The sequence below is a fragment of the Callorhinchus milii genome, unplaced genomic scaffold (assembly GCF_018977255.1).
Source record: "Callorhinchus milii isolate IMCB2004 unplaced genomic scaffold, IMCB_Cmil_1.0 Scaffold3, whole genome shotgun sequence".
Lineage (NCBI taxonomy): Eukaryota > Metazoa > Chordata > Chondrichthyes > Chimaeriformes > Callorhinchidae > Callorhinchus > Callorhinchus milii.
Genome location: NW_024704744.1, coordinates 51,924,287 through 51,943,139, shown reverse-complemented (window position 1 = coordinate 51,943,139; position 18,853 = coordinate 51,924,287). Strand labels below are relative to the sequence as shown.

Genomic DNA, 18,853 nt, shown 5'->3' with positions numbered 1-18,853 from the left:
GGGCATAGTGGCTGAAGGCATGCTGCCAATGGTAGAGAAGAAGTGATGAGGAACGTACATTTTATAACGGAAATACATCTGTAACCCAAAAACACCATAGGTTGAATTTTGAAATTAAATGTTATACAATTGATATGCAAACTATTCAAAAATGGAATTCTAATGCTTTATACTTGTATTAATGTCCTCAGGAAAATTCCTCCTATCCAGAATGTACAATTTAAATAAAGTTGATATTGATACCAAGATTCTACAAAGACTTCAAGAAGAACGAGATCGAAAGAAACGTGAACAAGAGGAGATAAGGTGAGTAAAGTATTTAAAACTATATAAATACTGTGCATGGACACTCTGCCTTATAACATTAAATGTTCTCATCTTCAGAAAAAATTACAGAGATTGGCATCTACTAAGACCATTCTTCAATTATCCACCAACTGTTTGAGAGCATCTTAGAAATGTCTGTTAAACCAAGGTCCTGTCTGCCTGGTCATTAAAAAGTGGATGTTAACGATCCCATGACATTCCAAGTTTCTCCTGGTGTCCTGGCGAGCAATCCCCAAATAAAATTGGTCAGCGTAGAAACAGCCTTGGTCAAAGTGACAAATGACATTTTGTACATCTGTGACCAGGGCTCCCTCTGTCTCCTCATCCTCCTTGACCTCTCTGCTGCTTTTGATATCGTTGACCACTCTATTATCCTCCACCGTTTCTCCTCTCACCTCAACCTTCATAGTTCTGTCCTTAAGTGATTCAGATCTTACCTCTCACACTGTCCACTTTGTCTCCACAAATGGCTTCTTCTCCAGTCCCCGTAAGTGTTCCTCAGGGCTCTGTCCTTGGTCCTCCTCTGTTCAACATGTACATGCTCCCTCTTGCTGACATCATCTGTAGACGTGGGGTCAACTTTCACATGTACACGGATGACACCCAACTCTATCTGACTGCCTCCACCCTTGACTCAAGGGCCACTATTGTCCTGATAGAATGTCTGTCAGACATCAAGTCCTGGATGAGGGCTAACTTTCTCCAGTTGAACGTCAACAAGACCGATGCCCTCCTGATTGGCTCCCGTCAGAGCTTCCACACCTCAGGCACTGGCAGCACACTTCACCTCACTGAGCCGGTCCAGAAATTTGGCGTCTTGTTTGATTCTCAACTGTGCTTTCTACCCCACACCCATGCCATGACCTGCTCCGCCTTCTCCCACCTCCGCAACATCACCTGCTCCGCCACTGCCTCATCCCTCATGCCGCTGAAACCCTCATCCACGCATTCATCATCTAGGCTTGACTACGCCAACTCCCTGCTTGTGACCTTCCCAACTCTTCCCTCCACAAGCTGCAGATCATCCAGAACTCTGCAGTTTGTGTCCTCTCCCACACTCGGCTTCTCGACCTCGCCTTAAAGCCCTCCACCATCTTGCTCCTTCCTAACTCTGTGACCTGCTAATCCCATATCAACCTGTCTGCTCCCTCCGCTCAGCAGCCTGTGGCCTGCTCCACATTCCCCACCCGGCCCGCTCCATCATTGTCGGTCGGGCCTTCAGCCTCTCTGCCCCCACCCTTTAGAACACAGTCCCTTTGCCGTGCTCCCTCCCTTGCCCCTTTCAAGGCACGTCTCAAGACCTTCCTCTTCAACTGCATCTTCGTCCACCCTCCTACCCTCCATGTCCTCCACCCTCTTCGATCCCGATCCCCAGCTCGGGTCTGAAACACTGACTGTCCAGGGCCTTGGGACGTTCTCCTGACGTGAAAGGCACAATATAAATCTGATTTTGTTGTTGTCGTTTTGTGGAATATTGCTGTGTGCAAATGGTCTACTGTGGTCGCCCACAACATACACAGTCACTCCACTTTGTAGTTTTTTACTACTGTATAGTCAACCAGAAGCTGTTTATTTTCATTTTTTTTAATAAGGTAGCAAAAGTGAAAATGTCAGCAATGGCAATAGCAAAAGAAACACTCCATTGCCACTCAGCTGTTTTGTTTTTTCCCCTGCACTGATTCAATACTCCTGTAGATTTGATTTATTCATTTTTACAGGAGTAGTTTATTTTTAAATTATTTTAATTTTCAGAATAGAGCCCAGAGAACTCTGATGGCTTTATATTCTGCTCAATGTAAATGATCAATTTCAAGCTGGATGGACACCGTCACATCCCCACATCTTCTCCTGCCTATCATTCATGCATGATATGTCGTCATGCTGTTTTTGTCTATAATTTTTGGCTCACATTTGGAGGGTATAATTGGCTTCCGTCTCAGTGCTCAGGCAGGTGAGGCAGATACATAGAGGGGGCAGGTATCCAAATCAGATTCACTCTTTCCATCTGTTGGGCTAAGGTTGGGCCCTGTTCTGCCCCAATTACTGGTTGAATTCTGGAATCCTCAGCATCTAGAAATGGGTTGCTGCGTTCGCCCTCAACATACACAGTCACTCCATATCCTTCCATGCCGATGAGATTGTCTGTAGTGATTCCAACACCGATAGAACCAGTACCAAGTACCATATTTTCACTGTGGTGACACTGCCTACCATTGTTGGTTCAGTCGCCACTATCTTCTACATATTTAGTAGGAGATCAGAAGTCTGTGCAGTGCTCCTGTTTCATTGCCCCAGGAGTTCAAGACCGTGAGCTTGTTTGACATCATCCAGGGTCTGGAAAAAATTGCAGAATCTTAATACCTTCTCTGATAAGCGGGGCACTGTTATCAGAACAAGGCCCTTTTGGCCATGCTTTTGTCTCCATGGTGTTCAAGAAATGCCTATGAGTTGTCAACAACAGCAAATTATATTTGTATAGTGTCTTTCATGTCAGGAAGACGTCCCAAGTCCCTGGAGAGTCTAGGATTTGCACCTGAGCTGGGGGTTGGGGTCAGGAGAGGTGGAGGGTAAGGGAGAGTGGAGCAGGAGGGACACCAAAAGCACAGTTAAAGAGAAGGGTGTTGAACTTGGCTTTGTCATCAATTTAAAGTGTCAATCAGTGCCACAGCAGGAGATGACTTTTCAGGTCACCTTAGGCAATGTCTCCTCATCCATTTACCTCCCTCTTTGTGAGGGGCTGAAGTGACAGCCTGACATTATTTTGTATCGTTGATTGGCAGCAGCTACTTTTATAGTCCCCAATTCAAGACTGCTTTGAGAAATTTTTCAGCAAATTTACAATCTTATTTTTAATGCTTTATGATGGTACATTTTTCACAGGCAAGCCCAGTTAGAAGCTTTAAGGCTAAAACAAGAACAAGAGAGGGCCATGTTGGAGTACGCTGAAGGTATGTTTGTTTATAAAAGTGATGCAAGAGTATTATATAATGTAAAATATATGTGCAAAGCTAGTGTTCTCTTTGACTAAATTGTATAAATAGAAAAGAACAAATGATCAAATTTTAGCAAGGTATGAAGTGCGATCAATAGAAAAACAAATTGTGGCTAGAGAGCTTGAAATTTCATCCCTTCTTAGCAGATCAACATTGGAATACAAATATTATACAAAATAAACTTAGAAGCCTCTTGGGGGCCTACAGCTTACAATGCAAAAATCACCTAATTTAAAAAATCAAAAATAATGGCGGATGCTGGGACCTGAAAAAAACACCTGCAGATTTACCACAATGTCATAAAATTTAAGATGGGAATAATTGTAGAAATATCTTCCATTTGGAAGCTGCTTCGTTTTAAGCAAAACCATGGCTTCCAAATTAAGAATAAATTCTCCACCATTATAAATTTTAAGAAAATGGTTTTACAAACCAAGACAGGGTGGAATTTTGGCCATCTCATTGCAAACTGCTAACATTAGTTAAAACTTTTCATGCTTCTGTTTACAATCTGCTTTTGTTTAGCCCTATGACCTTGTAATTGATGTCATCTGCAAATTGTAAGATTCCCAACATCTCTAAATTTAATATAACATATTCCCTATTGCTCTACTTCAAATATTGTTGAATTTTGTTTTCTCACTTAATCCCAAATTTCAATATATCCCATTTATCTCTTGATCATCTCAAATTCATTCCTATCTGCCAAAGCCTTTCCTCCTCTCCACCAAAACAAGTACAATGTATGGCAAATGGAGCCCCCCCAAAAAAGAACTATAGTGTACATTGGAAGTTAAAATTAAAAAAACCTGTACTGACACCTTGAGAATTTTAAGAATTTGACATATTAAAATATTAATATACATAATTTTCCTAATCTTCATAGTTGCTTGTCAAGTTTTGCAATCTTAAAAAAGTATATTTATTCTTTGTTAATGCTATATGTAATTATTGCTCTTAACTCTTACATTTCAGCTGCAATGGAAGAAGAAATGGATGAAGAGAGTCAATCTAAAACAGAACTACAAATGCCTGATTCACAGAACATAGCTGAAACACTGTCTGGTCAGGAAAATACGCCTGAAGAAGAAGCTGAAACTGAATTTGAAACCGAATCTGAATCTGAAGTTGAAACTGAATCTGAAGCCGAAGCAAAATCTGAGGTAATACCTGAAACAAAAACAGGAGCCGAATCCAAAACTGAATCGGAAGTACAATCCAAAGCTGAAGCAGAGCCAGAGTTAACACCAGAAGCAGAAGTGAAATCAGAAGCTGAATCAAAACCCGAGGGGCAACTAGAACTAGATTCTGAAACTAAAGCGGAAGTTGAAATTGAAGCTGAAACTGAAGCAGAAGGAGAACATGATCCAGAATCTGAAGCAAAAACTGAACCTGAGCCTGAACCTGAGCCTGAACCTGAGCCTGAACCTGAGCCTGAACCTGCGCCTGAACCTGAACCAGGTTAGTTTAATGTGTGACATTTCAAAACTATTTTTAGTACTCTTTCTATGGAAAACTGAGATGCAATGATATACCTATATATATATATATATATAGTCAACCCCCTGACTTTCGTTCTTCCTTTTTACACGACTCACCTTTTTTGCTATCTGTTTCCCTTGACTTTCGTTCTACATACATATATGCCTCATTGATCAAAAAGCTTATATATTTGCTGAGAAGTGTTTACAGTCAACCTGGCTCAGTTGGTAGCACTTTGAGTTGAAAGGTTGTGGGTTCAAGTTCCACATCGGGAACATATTCCACATAGTCTAAACCAGGGTTCTCCAACTGGCGGCACGCAGGCCACATCCAGCCCTGGGGATGATTTAATCCGGCCCGCAAACCATAATATAATATAAATGTTCAGTGATTCTTTCAAGAAAATTGTGAGTGGGAGGGGTTATCAAACACTTTCAGATTGAAAGAGAGACAGATACAGACAGAGATATATACACACAGACAGAGAGATATAGAGACAGACAGAGATACAGAGACACACACAGGCAGAAAGAGAAAGACAGATACAGAGAGATACACACACCGATATAGAGAGAGAGATACCTGGTCACTGGCTTTCTCCCTTTCCTCCTTCAAGGCCGGTCTCAAGACCTTTCTCTTTGACCGTGCCTTCAGCTCCCCTCTCGACTCTCTACCCACTCCTCGCTCCCTCTCTTCCCTCCCCTCACTCTGACCATTTCCCCCTGCTCGGGTCCTGACCCAACTGTCCAGCGCCTTGGGACATCCTCCCGACGTGAAAGGCGCTCTATAAATGGAATCTTGTTGTTGTTGTATTGTTTTAAAATATGTACGCATTTTTACATTGCCTAAGGCTAAGACTGGCCGAAGGCACGATTGAAGAGGAAGGTCTTCAGATGGGACTTGAAGGAGACAAGAGAGGGGGTGAAGTAGATTGTGGGATAGAGTTCCAGAGTGTGGAGATAGAGATGCTGAATGCTTGACCGCAATGGTGGTGTGGGAAGTGCGGGGGACCTGAAGCAGGCTCGGTGTTCGCCGAGCGGAGGGAGCGGACAGGCTGGTATGGGGTTATGAAGTTGGGAGTGGGGCAAGACCATGGAGGGTCTTGAAGGTAAGAACGAGTGTTTTGTACTTAATTCTCTGAGGAATGGAGAGCCAGTGAAGCCCGGGAAGAGCAGGGGTGATAGTTTCCCAGAGTGTGATGCAGGAGAGGACACGAGCTGCAGAATTCTGAATAATGTGCAGCTTGTGAAGGGAAGAATTGGGAAGTCCAGTGAGAAGGCATTTGGCACTATTAAAAAGAGGAGTTTCTCCCAGTATCCTAGCCAACAATTCCTCAAGTAAAAAATAGTTATTCACTTCATGGCTATTTGTGGAACATTCCTGTGTGCAAATTAGCTGTGATTTTCACTAACAAAATATAGTCACTACTTTTTATTGTAAACTCTGTAAAGCAATGAAAATCATGAAAGAAATGTAAGGATTATTATTGCTAAACATGTATCATCGTATATTTAATTATTTGTTTTCATTAAACCTAGAAATCACATTGCCTGTGGTTCCAGAAGGAGGTTATCCAGATGCCCCAGAAATGGATCAATATAGCAAAAGGATCTCAAGTTACATGCTTGAGTGGCGTACATTGGAATCATCAATTTCAGGGTTTGCCGCAACAAAATATTCAGCACTAGAGATTGCTGGAAAGACTCCGGAAGCCTTGCTGGAAGAAGCTGTTGGTACTATGGAGAGTAAGTAAAGTTGCCTTTGTGCCACAAGAAAGCCTTTTTATCCTATTCATTTACAAGCCAGAGCACTATCATTAGTTTTGTTCAGGTGACATTCAAATGTGACATCAAATGAGATTCAAAAATGCAATATTCCTGTTACATTCTCAAACTGATTTTAATTTTACAATTAATTTAGTTTCCAATTAACAAAACAATGTTGCGGAAAGTATACCTTAATTGGTTAAACTATTTTGTGGTTGTTGATCTCACTCTGAGGTCACAAAATCATCACTGAGTGACAATGAAGTTAGTAATACAAATAGCGAGTAAGTAATGATTTCAGAAGAGTATTTTCTAAAATAAAGAATAAATGATATCTTGATGAATCATACTTTTCCGCCACCTCCATGACATTTTATTTCAAGGAAAATGGTGTACATTTCGTTTTATACAACAACAACAAGATTACATTTATATAGCGCCTTTCACGTCGGGAGGACGTCCCAAGGCGCTGGACAGTGTACAGCATTTCAGACAGAGCTGGGGTCAGGGAGGGAGAAGGGAGGGGAGGGGAAGGGGTTGGCCAATGGCATGGTCGAAGAGGAGGGTCTTGAGGCGGGACTTGAAGGAGGCTAAGGAGGGGGCGAGGCGGAGTGACTGGGGGATGGAATTCAAGAGGTTGGGGGCAGAGTGGCTGAAGGCTCTCCCACCAATGGTGGGGCGGGTGGATAGGGAGACGTGCAGCAGGCTGGAGCCGGCTGAGTGAACGGAGCGGGCAGGTTGGTACGAGGTTAGGAGGTCGCAGAGGTAGGGTGGGGCGAGACTGGAGGGCTTCGTAGGTGAGGACCAGGATCTTGAACTGGATCCTCTGAAGGATTGGGAGCCAATGGAGTCGGGCAAGAATGGGGTAGATAGGGTCAAGGAGTTTGGTGCAGGAGAGGACATGGGCTGCAGAGTTCTGGATTATTTGCAGCCTGTGGAGAGAGGAGTTGGGAAGGCCGACAAGCAGAGAGTTTTCATAGTCACGCCTGGAGGTGATGAAGGCATGAACAAGAGTTTCAACAGCCTGAGGGGTGAGGTAGTGGTGGAGTCGGGCGATGTTACGGAGGTGAGGAAAGGCAGAGCGGGTCATGGCTTGGATGTGGGGAAGAAAAGACAGTTGAGGGTCGAACAAGACACCTTGGTTCCTGACTGGTTTGGTGAGTTGAAGTGTGCAACCATGGAGGTTGATGCTGCCAGAGCCTGAGGTGCTGAGGCACTGGGTGAGCCAATCAGGAGGGCCTCAGTCTTGTTCACATTCAACTGTAGGAAATTTGCCCTCATCCAGGACTTGATGTCCGACAGGCAGTCTGTCAGGACAGCAGTGGTCCTGGAGTTGAGGGTTGAGGCAGAAAGATAGAGTTGGGTGTCATCCGCATACATATGGAAGTTGACCCCATGTCTGCGGATGATGTCACCAAGGGGGAGCATGTAGATATTAAAGAGGAGAGGGCCAAGGACAGAGCCTGGGGGACGCCAGAAGTGACAGTGCGGGGGCTGGAGGAGAAACCGTTAGAGGCAACAAAGTGGAGACGGTGAGAGAGATAGGAATCGAACCAGGCAAGGGCAGGTCTGCGACGATTAGTAAAGAGGAGAGGCGGTGTATGAGGATGGAATGGTCGACAATGTCGAAGGCGGCAGAGAGGTCGAGGAGGACAAGAAGGCAGAGGGAGCCCTGATCACAGATGTTCAGAATGTCATTAGTGACTTCGACCAGGGCTGTTTCCATGCTGTGGGCAGTGCGGAAGCCGGATTGGAGGGGTTCAAAGAGAGAATGGTGAGAAAGAAAGGAGCGGAGCTGGGACGCGATGACTCGTTCCAGGACCTTGGAGAGGAATGGGAGTTTAGAGATGGAGCGGTAGCTGGAGAATAGGGATGGGTCCAGGGAAGGTTTTTTCAAGATGGGGATGATGACGGCTGTTTCTAAGGGGGTGGGAACTGATCCGGTGGACAAGGAGAGGTTGATGACATTAGACAGGAGAGGGGCCAGAAAGTGGAGCTGGGAGATGAGGAGAGAGGTGGGGATGGGATCGAGGGAACAGGTGGTGGGTTTGAGTTTGCGGGCAGTCGTGAGAAATATATGAGAAATATATTTTGAATTGTCTCCTTCTCAAAAGCATCATTCAACATGAATGAATTTGACCTGGTCTTTCAAAAGGCTTTTGAAAAAGTACCACATGAAAACTGTTTTACACACTAATGGCAATGGGTATCATAGATAAGACATGAATGTAAATTAGTAACTGGGTATAGGGAAGAAAGCAAAGTGCAAATCAAAAGAGCTGCTGGCAGACTCACCTTGGGATTTTATGCTGACATATTGATGTTATAATGGAAGGATGGTAGGATGGATAATCTCATCCAAACATTTTAAATCTAAAATCCATCTTGTTCATTAACCCTTACAGAATCTTTCAAGTACAATGGATGGGAAGTGACTGCATTGGATCTTGATGAAGAAGATGAAGATGCAGAAGCAGAAGCAGAGGAAGAGGAAGATGAAGAGGAAGAAACTGTGGAAGAAGAGGAAGGGGAGGAGGAGGAGGAAGAAGACGTAAGAACAATCTAAAAATGTAACTTGTTCTCGTACTAGAAATATGACATTTGCATTATGTTGTGACTTTGATGATGTGTGATTACGTTAGGGAGATCAGATTAGAGGCTAATTTTGTCAATTTTGGTCTAGAAATATTGACTGGAATTTTAGCTTTCCGACCCTGTTTATGTCAATTCATGGTGTATTTCTGGCACCTGCTAGTAGAAAGTTCTTTATTCCAAGCAATGGCAATAATTCCTGTGTCTTTCAAGCACCTTTACACATTTTTTTACTCTTTTAATTACCATTCCTATCATTTCTACTCACCCCAATAACAGAAAAGGAAACAACCATATTTGACTCACCCCCAAAAAGATTTTAATTTAGTACTTTATAAACTCGAGCAACCTCCTTTTGAAGCTTTACGGTTGTTACAAGTTATACTTTTTTAAGCAGACAACAAGCCTCTTTCTACGATCTGTTTAAAGTAGTTAAACAGACCCTAGCTGGTTTACTCCAGGAATGTGACGATCAGCTCTGTTTATTATGATATACAAGGAATTCTTAAATTTCAGTTTATGTTCCTGTCAAATGTGGTTTTCAGATTTAACCTACAACAGCAGATTACTATTGAGTGATTTTCCTTTTTTTAGAGTTTAGTGCTGAATGATGTTAAAGGAGCTCTCTCTTATTACATCAATAGAACCACTGCAGATCATTTTGCAACAGATAGTTACTTGTACAGCATGCTATTAGTGCATTGGGATTTCCTCATGAGAGCATTGATTATTTGTTTTAAGATGGGAACCATTAAATGATTTAAACAAGATTAAGTAAAATGACTTTTAAAAATGTAATTAAAATCTGTGACACCATTCTAAAAGTTCCAGAAAAATGCGACAAATGTTTATTGGTGCAAACTTAACTTAAATAGGGAGGCTAGCTGAACATTTCGCCCACAAAAGCATGCAGTCAATTCAGTTTCCAGTATATTGTGTGGGACGCTTTGAGATGTCTAGAAGACGTAAAAAGGCGCCATATCAAATGCAAGGATTATGATTATATAACGTTGAACTGCTTTGAAGTACAATGCACAAAAATGCTAATTTTCGAAGAGTGTTAACTGTAGAGAGATGCTCCCAAGAAAAGGATGGGAAAAATGGAGTGAGCTGAGTATCCGTGAACTATTTTCACACACATCGTTACACTGGTTTAAAGTTATATTGACCGAGGGCAAAGGAACAAAACACTGTTAATACTGTAGATAAAATTACTGTGAAATAATAAAAATATGTTTTATGTATTATTATTTGTTTCGTGCATATATTGATAAAATAGTCCATGCTGAACTTATCATGGTTGAACATTGTGTTTCAACTTTACATAGGGCCTTTTATGCAAGGTAATGTGCCAAGAAGCTATATATTTTATTATTTCACAGTAATTTTATTTTACAGTATTAATAGTATTTTTTTCCTATGTATATATAATTGATATAATATATAAGAGGATAACCCACTTGAAGGGCAAAATGTAAAGTTGCTGTTTTTGTTGTTGTATGATGTAAAACTAAAATACTTCAAATTTATTTCAGACGGAAGGGTTAGCTCGTGAAAAGAAAAGACAAATGGGAGACTGCAAACATTACTGCCCTGTGGCTTTAAAGGAAAAATTTGTTCTTTTCCCTGGCAACAAAGATTGTAGTGCTAAATATCGAGAAAAATACTATTATTTTTCCAATCAAGATGCCAGAGAGACATTTGTAAAAGATCCAGAGAAATATACATGTAATAAAGAACCTTTAAAGGTAATAATCTGAAAGTTTGGATAGTTATAACTTGTTACCAATTGTTGAACATCTACCTATCACTCAACTAGCTTAATTTTATTAGAGTAAAAATATGTATTATAAATGTATGCTTTAATTGTGTTGTTAAAAAAAACTCTAAAGAATGTTCTATTTCTTTATTCTCCTTCATGTGATGTGCACAGGTTTTCAAAAAAATAAGTAAGGATAATCTCAAACAAAATAACTAAGAAATGTATTCTTAAATTCTAGCTATAAAAGTCTGTTTTCTGTTTTCAAACAGATACCTCCACTGAGGTTGATTGTAATTGGTGCTCGAGGTTCTGGCAAAACAATGAATAGTAGATGGCTAGCAGACAAATTAGGGATCTTTCATATTCAGTTCAAAGATCATCTACAGGAGCTTATTTTTTCTAAAACTAAAAGAAAAATAGGACCAGAATATGAGGAAGAACCAACAGAAGAAGAGATGGCTGAGATAGAAACCATCAAGGCTCTTGAAAAGGGAGAACTACCTGAAAAATCTACTGAGGAACCAGAAGTAGAAAAGGTAGAACCTACCTAAATGTTATGAAACAGCTTCAAATTCATTTAATTCAACCTCTTGAATCAAATGTACAATAATAATATTAATTTATAAATTGTTTTCATGTTTTGAGTAATCAAGACATTCTTCTGTAATCTGCTGTGTGTCTTCTTTAGTTTGTGCTTGATAAGTCAGTTCACCATTTACTGGTTCACTGTTTGCAACCAAAGATTTCATATTCTCTTTTTGTAGTCTTTTGGTTGGCAGGGATACTTTTTTTAGGTTACTGAAATTGTTCATGTTTAGTCGTAGTTTGTAGTTAGATCTCCATAGTTTTTGTTTCTGTTTTCTATTGATATAGTTACTCTTGAACTCTATTCTGATTAGTTGGCCACAGTTAACACCTTCTGCAGTTGTAGGTCCAAGCAAATGCCAAGTTTTAACATTTGTAAAGGGCTCCCTTTAAGTAATTACCTCCCACAGGCGCCTGGATTAAGCAGTTGGTGTTGAATAAGACTAATATGCAGCATTGCTAGAACATCAAGGTGGCTGGCACATCACAAGCTTTCCTGTGTAGGTCTTTCCATCATGCTAAAATTATGTTTGTCAAGTAGCTGAGGTTTGAGACAACAGCTGTTGAAAGACATAACCAGAAGTTTGGGTTCATGAAAACATTCATATATCCGAGGTTTGGTGTCAACTTTGGTTGGTTTGCATTGTGATAAGCAGTTGCTGTTCAAGCTCAGCTTTTCCTATTGGTGGAACCATTTATCAGTGGATATGAGGGGTGTTGAAGCTGCAAGTTGGAGGATGGTGACAGTGCTCTCACATATTTCATGTTGAGTGAAAGTATGAAAGCTCGCAGACAATCCCTGGTAGCTGTCAGCCACCAAGTGAGGGTTCAAGCCTGCACTTGTCAGATGTAAAATTACCAACTGATGACTATCTTTCTTCAGTAGAGATAAGTAGGGTCACGAAAAGAACACACTATTCTAGACAAATTAGAAATTTCCATGTGAAGGTAGCATCCATATTTAGAACTCTAAGTTTGATCTAGATACGCTTTAAGTATGACAATGGGTTTCTTCTGTCCCAAACATTTAGATGACTGAAAAAAACTTCAGCCTACTTATTTAATATTCTTTCTATAATCCTCAAATAACATCAGAATGTAAATTTATCAGATATAGTTTGTGCTCTGCCAACAAAACTGTATGATATTCTTCAGGAAGAAATATTTACCATTGAGGAGGAAGCAATCAAATTATTCCTAACTGAAGATGAACCACTGCCATCAGAGGTGCTTGACAGCATCATTCCAAAATGGTGGAATGAAGAACCTTTCAAGTGAGTTTCAGCTATTCCAGCCTTAGATATTTGATATTGTATTAGTGATTGTTTCAGACAAACGTAAGTCCAATTTGAACAGTTCTGGGCATTTGGTTAAACCTTTATTTTAATACAGTTTGAAGAAATGTTAAAACACCAATTGTACGAATTCTAAGGAGGAGGAATCTCTAAATATATGCCAAGTCCAAACTTTTATTTTTAATATACTGGATTTTTAGCATTGGAAAACGTTATTATTATATGTTAAATATTTTAAGCAGGTAGCAACAGTTTTGATAAAAGAACAGAACATCCTGGAAATTCACAGTGGGTTAATCAGCATCTGAAGGATATTACTTTTCGTACATCCCTTCATCAGAAATGGAATGGGTGGGTTGGAGAAGCTTCTATATTAAACAGAGCATGAATAATAATAATAATAATAATAATCCTTGCATTTGATATAGCGCTTTTCACGTCGGAAGGACGTCCCAAAGCGCTTCACAGAACACTAAAGTGAATTGACTGTATATTTGTGGGCGAACGCGGCAGCCATTTGAGCACAGCAATGTCCCACAAACAGTCGTAGATTGAAAATGACTAATTTATTATTGTTTTTGGTTTTTGGAGGAATTATTATTAGGCTCTGTGTGGAGTAAGGAAACTTGCCCAAGGTTTCGCCCTGCCTGGAATTGAACTCAGGTCTCTCGCTTGCAAAGCAAATGCTCTAACCATTGAGCTACTGGACTCCACAAATTATATCCAGATTAAGAAAATAAATATTTCAGGCAAAGGTTAAATCCACCTCCAGATTCACCTACTGCAGTTCCAAGGCCCATGGTCACTCAACACAGGTCAGAGATCTAGTAAAGTGAATCTGGTTCAGGCCATTCTTGTTATTTGTTTTTGAACAGTCAGAATTATATCCTCATTGAAACTATAAGACATACTTTTTGTTGAATAAAATGTTATAAGTGTGATTTTCAGCTCATAGAAGCAAATAGGCTCTGAATTACCTGGATTGTCATCAACCTAGATCCCACTGTTTGTGGGACATTGCTGTGCGCAATTGGCTGTTGCGTTCGCCCACAAATATACAGTCAATTCACTTTACCATGTGTTCTGTGAAGCGCTTTGGGACGTCCTCCCGACGTGAAAAGCGCTATATCAAATGCAAGGACTATTATTATTATCACCGATAGGGTCAGGCAAATCCAGTTTTGATGGAGAAAAGGTGAAATGATTGATACGGAGAGGATGCTTTCACTTAAATAATGAAAGTAATGTATATAGTAGCTATTTTGAACATTGCTTCGACTTCATTGTAAACGAGTTTACATTATGATAATAAATTATAAAGTCTTACTGAAGAGTATTGCTCTTTCATAGATCCAAAGGATTTGTACTGGATGGTTTCTTCCATACAGCTGACGATGTTCAGTATCTGGCAGAGCGTGGCTTGTTCCCAGATGCAACGATCCAAATAAAGGTTCATGATAATGATGTAATACATCGGCTTTTTCCACCACAACTAGTGAAATGGAAAGAAAAGAGGAATATAAAGCTTACGCGCAAGAAAAAAATAAAAGAACTGAAGAAAAAATTAAGGGTAAGCATTAAAGATTTCTTATTCATAGACCTTATAATTCAATAGAAGATGACACTGTGCCTCTGCTTGTATAAAATCTTTTTGTATGTAAAATATTTATTTTATTGTATAAAATCTTTTTATACTTACTTTACAATTGAGAACATAGATATTGAGACATAATAAGGTGCTCTATCAAATGCAAGGATTATCATTATTAATATTATTATTATGCCTCTTCCCATTAAGCTGCTCGATTTTTTTAGTTGTAAACCAGAAGCTCATCCTGTGAAAACTTCTCCAGCAGGGCCTTCCAGATATAGGATTCATACTACAATACAAAATTACATTTGTATAGCCCCTTTAATAATCAACTATTGTTAAATAAAATATATATATTCACCATAAAATGGACAAACAATAATGATCCCTACTAGTAATAACAGTTATACCATGATAAGCAGGAACTCTTAGCATTATCAATAACAATAAAAATAATATTATATTTATACAACAACAACTTGGATTTATATAGCACCCTCCACGCTGGACGGCGTCTCAGAGCGCTTTACAGTTTAGGATCCCGGGACCGAGCCAGGGGGAGGGGTGGGAAGGTGACCAAAGGCTTCAGCAGACCTTTCATGTCAGGAGGACAAATCACAGAACTGACTGGGAGCCTGAGGTGGAGTGGAGGGAGCTGGGGAAGTTTGGGGGAAAGGTGACTAAAAACACAGTAAATAAAAGTTTTAAAGTTGACTTTAAAGGTGTGAAAGAGAAGGGGACAAGGTGGATTGATTCCTGGATGGAGAGACAGAGGGCATTGCTGGGACTGTGCTGCATTGGAGGTACCATTCTTCAGATGAGATGTTAAATCAAGGTCTCATCTGTTTATTCAAGTAGACAGTAAAGATCCCATGACCCCATTCGAAAGAGAAGGGATTTTTTGGGGTATCCTAATGAACAATAACCCAGCTATTTCATGCTTCATGCTTTTTCCACTGGTGGAGATGGTGCACAATGGAAATAGCTTATTTAGGCCTGACCTAAATATGATCTTAAAACATACATGTGTATGTTTTAATACAATATTTTAATTAATTACTTTTAATTGGTTTCCATTTACATATATACCAGATAGGGAAAATATCTTGTATTTATTGAATAAAAATACTTGGTGAAATATACAAGAATATCAAGGTTAGCACTAAATGGAATTTTATTTTATGTTGTAGCAGTTTTTATTTTGATATTACTCACAGAACAATTAATTTTAAATAAGAATACTTAGATATTACAAAAGGTACAATATTCTGGGTTTTATACATAGGGGCACAGAGCGTACAAAAAAAAAGCAATAATGGTAAGTTTGTACAAATCATTGGTCGGGCTACAACCAAGGTACTCTTGTTTTGGGCACCTGATCTCAGGAAGCATTTTATGGACTTGGAAGGGGTTCAGAGGATGCTTATAAGAGTGAGGAAGTTATGAGGAAAGATTGGAGAGGTTTGGTCTGTTTTGATTGGAACACAGAAGGGTGAGAGTGAACGTGATAGAGGTGAACAAAATTATGAGAGGTTTTGACAGGATAAATAGGGAGAAGCTATTTCCACTGGTAGGTAAGTCAATCATGAGAGAACACAGATATGATATAAAAGAGTGAAAGGAGAGCTTAGGAGAATTTTTTTTCACACAGTAGTGCTGTGATGTGGAATGCCCTACCAAGTTAGGTAGTAGAAATAGAGTTCATTTTGGAAGTAGGCATATATATGAAAGCTAGAGGCTTGAACGGGTGTGGAGATGGCTCTAGGCATTGGGATTGATACAACGGCTAGTTCTGAGAGCTAATCCAGCCTCAATGGGCCTAATGGCCTCCTTCTGCTTTGTAACTTTCTATGATTCTATCTTTGTTGTGAGATACATTTTTTAAAAGATTAATTGTTTTCTAGAGATAAAATGGAATTGGCCATTATAAATCTATTACAAAAAGCCACTTTTAATGATTAAGGAATTATAGACTCAAATGTATCCTTACTTTCTAGTAATTGCATTATTCTGATTTCAGTTTTAAAGATCTGTAGAATATTTTAAGCCATTCTGTTTCTTTACAAATTAGAATGAGCAGATTGCTAAAAGAAGAGAACAACTTTTGGAAGAACGACTAGAAAGGAAAAAACAGAAACAGGTATAGTTATAATATTGCAAAGTATGATGGGATCAGGCAGCTCAGAAGACCCAATATAAGGGTGAGTCAAGTGGCCTTGGATCCAGGGTAAAGCTGACTCAGATGAGAGATACCCAGTCAGATAGCAGAGAGTCCTGGCAATGCATTATCATGGCTGGGTGCCAGCTGAGAGCCTTTGGATGGCTGAGCCAGGAAGAGTATGTATCCATATCGACCAATCAGCCGATAGCTCAGTTCTCTCCACAGACTATGAGGAGCATTCCTGCAAACATTCCCACTAAATACTGCATCTGGAGAGGAGCTGTCTCATGACGCACATAACAAGAGTTTGCTACCCATTACTTAGTTGTGGTTAAGATTGGTTGGCTGACTGAAGTAGATTTTTACCTCCGCAACACCCGTATACAAGACTCAACTAATTTGTCATATTACCCATAGTTTAGGAGTACTGTGTTCAAGATTCTAACTATATACTAACTATATATATCTAAGAGAAATATACTCTTAATAGCCCTGTTTTCGATTTAACTATATCAATTGTACATTTGAAAACAATTGAATTGAATTTGACACAAAATCTTAGCAAAATTTACAGAGCCTTTAAGAATCCTACAACGATATGTCATTTATTCTAATCCCAGTGAATTGACACATTTTCATTAAACATTTGTCATTATAATTTATCCAGATCCAAAATATCACAGATATGGCTCTCAAAATAAAATTAATTTAAACCCTTTCAAATCACATTTCAAAGCAGTTCACAGGATATACTGTAAAGTGGAGTGATTGTGTTTTGTAGGTGAATGCAGCAGCCAGGTTGCACACAATAATGTCCCATAAACAGTCATGAAATTAATAACCAATTTATTTCAGGATTGTTGGCCAGGACAACGGGAGAAACTCTCTTCTCTTTTCAAATTATGCCAAGGAATATTTAATATCCACCTGAACAGGCAGATGGGCCTTGGTTTAACATCACATCCGAAAGACACATTAAACAATAAAGCACACATCCAGCACTGCATTTATTAGAGTGTCAGCCTCGACTATAGGAGTTCCAAAATCCTGACTTTATCACAGATAAAACATTTTTACTGAATGTTTTAATCTAACTTAAACTATGATGACTTATAAGTAAATTCCAAACCATGTTGTGAAATTTGATCAGCTATTTTTGTAAATGTTTCATTACTATTTTTCCCTTCTTAGTTTCCAACCCCTCCCCTCACACACACTCTGACCTGAATGGTAGGCCTGAAGCTACAGATTTTGCTGTCAATATACCAAGAGTCAAGCTTGAATGGTACAATATAATAAGACTTCTGCCCTACTTCTGACTTCTTATAGACTTTCTGACCCCATCACACCCACCCTCGCCGGGCTCCACCGTCTCCCCATCCCTCAGAGGATTGAGTTCAAAATTGTCATCCTCACTATCAAGGCCGTCCATGGCCTTTCCCCTCCTACCTCTCCAACCTACTAACCGCTTATCAAACTGTCCACTCCCTCCGCTCCTTCTCTATGAACCGCCCGGCCCGCCCCACCATCAGCGGACGGGCCTTCAGCCTCTCTGCCCCCACCCTCTGGAACTCCATCCCACATTCCCTTTGCCTCGCTCCCTCCCTTGCCTCCTTCAAGGCATACCTCAAGACCCTCCTCTTTGACTGTGCTTTCGACCACCCTCCCTGATCTCAACTTCCCCCCCCACCCCGTTCGGGTCTTAATGCCTTGGGATGTCCTCCCGACATGAAAGACACTTTACAAATATAGTTTTGTATTATACACATCCTTTATATAACCAATAAAAATATCAATCATTTCAACTTTACTATCCTGAATGACAATCAGGGATCTTTGATACCATGAGAATGTATTGGAAATGAGTATTTATTTTGAGTTGCCTCAAAAATAATTAAATGAGTTTTGTGAGTTAAAAAAAAACATGAGCAAAGAAAATGCCATTATAATCTGGTCCTATGTAATTTATGTTTTATACATTTCTACTGTACCTTGTAATATTATTAATTTTATAGGTACGAAAATCAGATGAAAGTGATATAAGTGACGAAGATGAGGATGATGAAGACGACAATATTGAGCTTTTACTAGCAGAGGAGTTTGCAGAGGAGGAAGAGGAGTTGGAGGAAGAAGATGAAGATGAGCATGATGCCACTGACCGACTGCAGACTGAAATTGGAGAAAAATTTGAAGCAGATGAGGAAAAGATAGAGTCAGTTAAGGTATGAATATTTTGAAAACCTTGATGAATTTGTAACTCTTTAACTTAATTTTTTCTATTGAGGAAGTTCAAAATTGA

General features: G+C 39.8%; 1 protein-coding gene across 1 annotated transcript in view; it reads left to right on the top strand.

Annotated features, from left to right (window-relative positions):
• ak9 (adenylate kinase 9) overlaps positions 1-18,853 on the top strand; it is a 76,456-nt gene that overhangs the window by 35,336 nt on the left and 22,267 nt on the right. Inside the window, exons 19-29 of the mRNA XM_042333189.1 lie at positions 192-306; positions 3,208-3,275; positions 4,296-4,781; positions 6,341-6,547; positions 8,974-9,119; positions 10,696-10,908; positions 11,192-11,458; positions 12,663-12,781; positions 14,153-14,372; positions 16,465-16,533; positions 18,570-18,776. Of these exons, the coding sequence (XP_042189123.1) occupies positions 192-306; positions 3,208-3,275; positions 4,296-4,781; positions 6,341-6,547; positions 8,974-9,119; positions 10,696-10,908; positions 11,192-11,458; positions 12,663-12,781; positions 14,153-14,372; positions 16,465-16,533; positions 18,570-18,776 (2,117 nt within the window). The remainder of the gene's footprint in view (positions 1-191; positions 307-3,207; positions 3,276-4,295; positions 4,782-6,340; positions 6,548-8,973; positions 9,120-10,695; positions 10,909-11,191; positions 11,459-12,662; positions 12,782-14,152; positions 14,373-16,464; positions 16,534-18,569; positions 18,777-18,853) is intronic.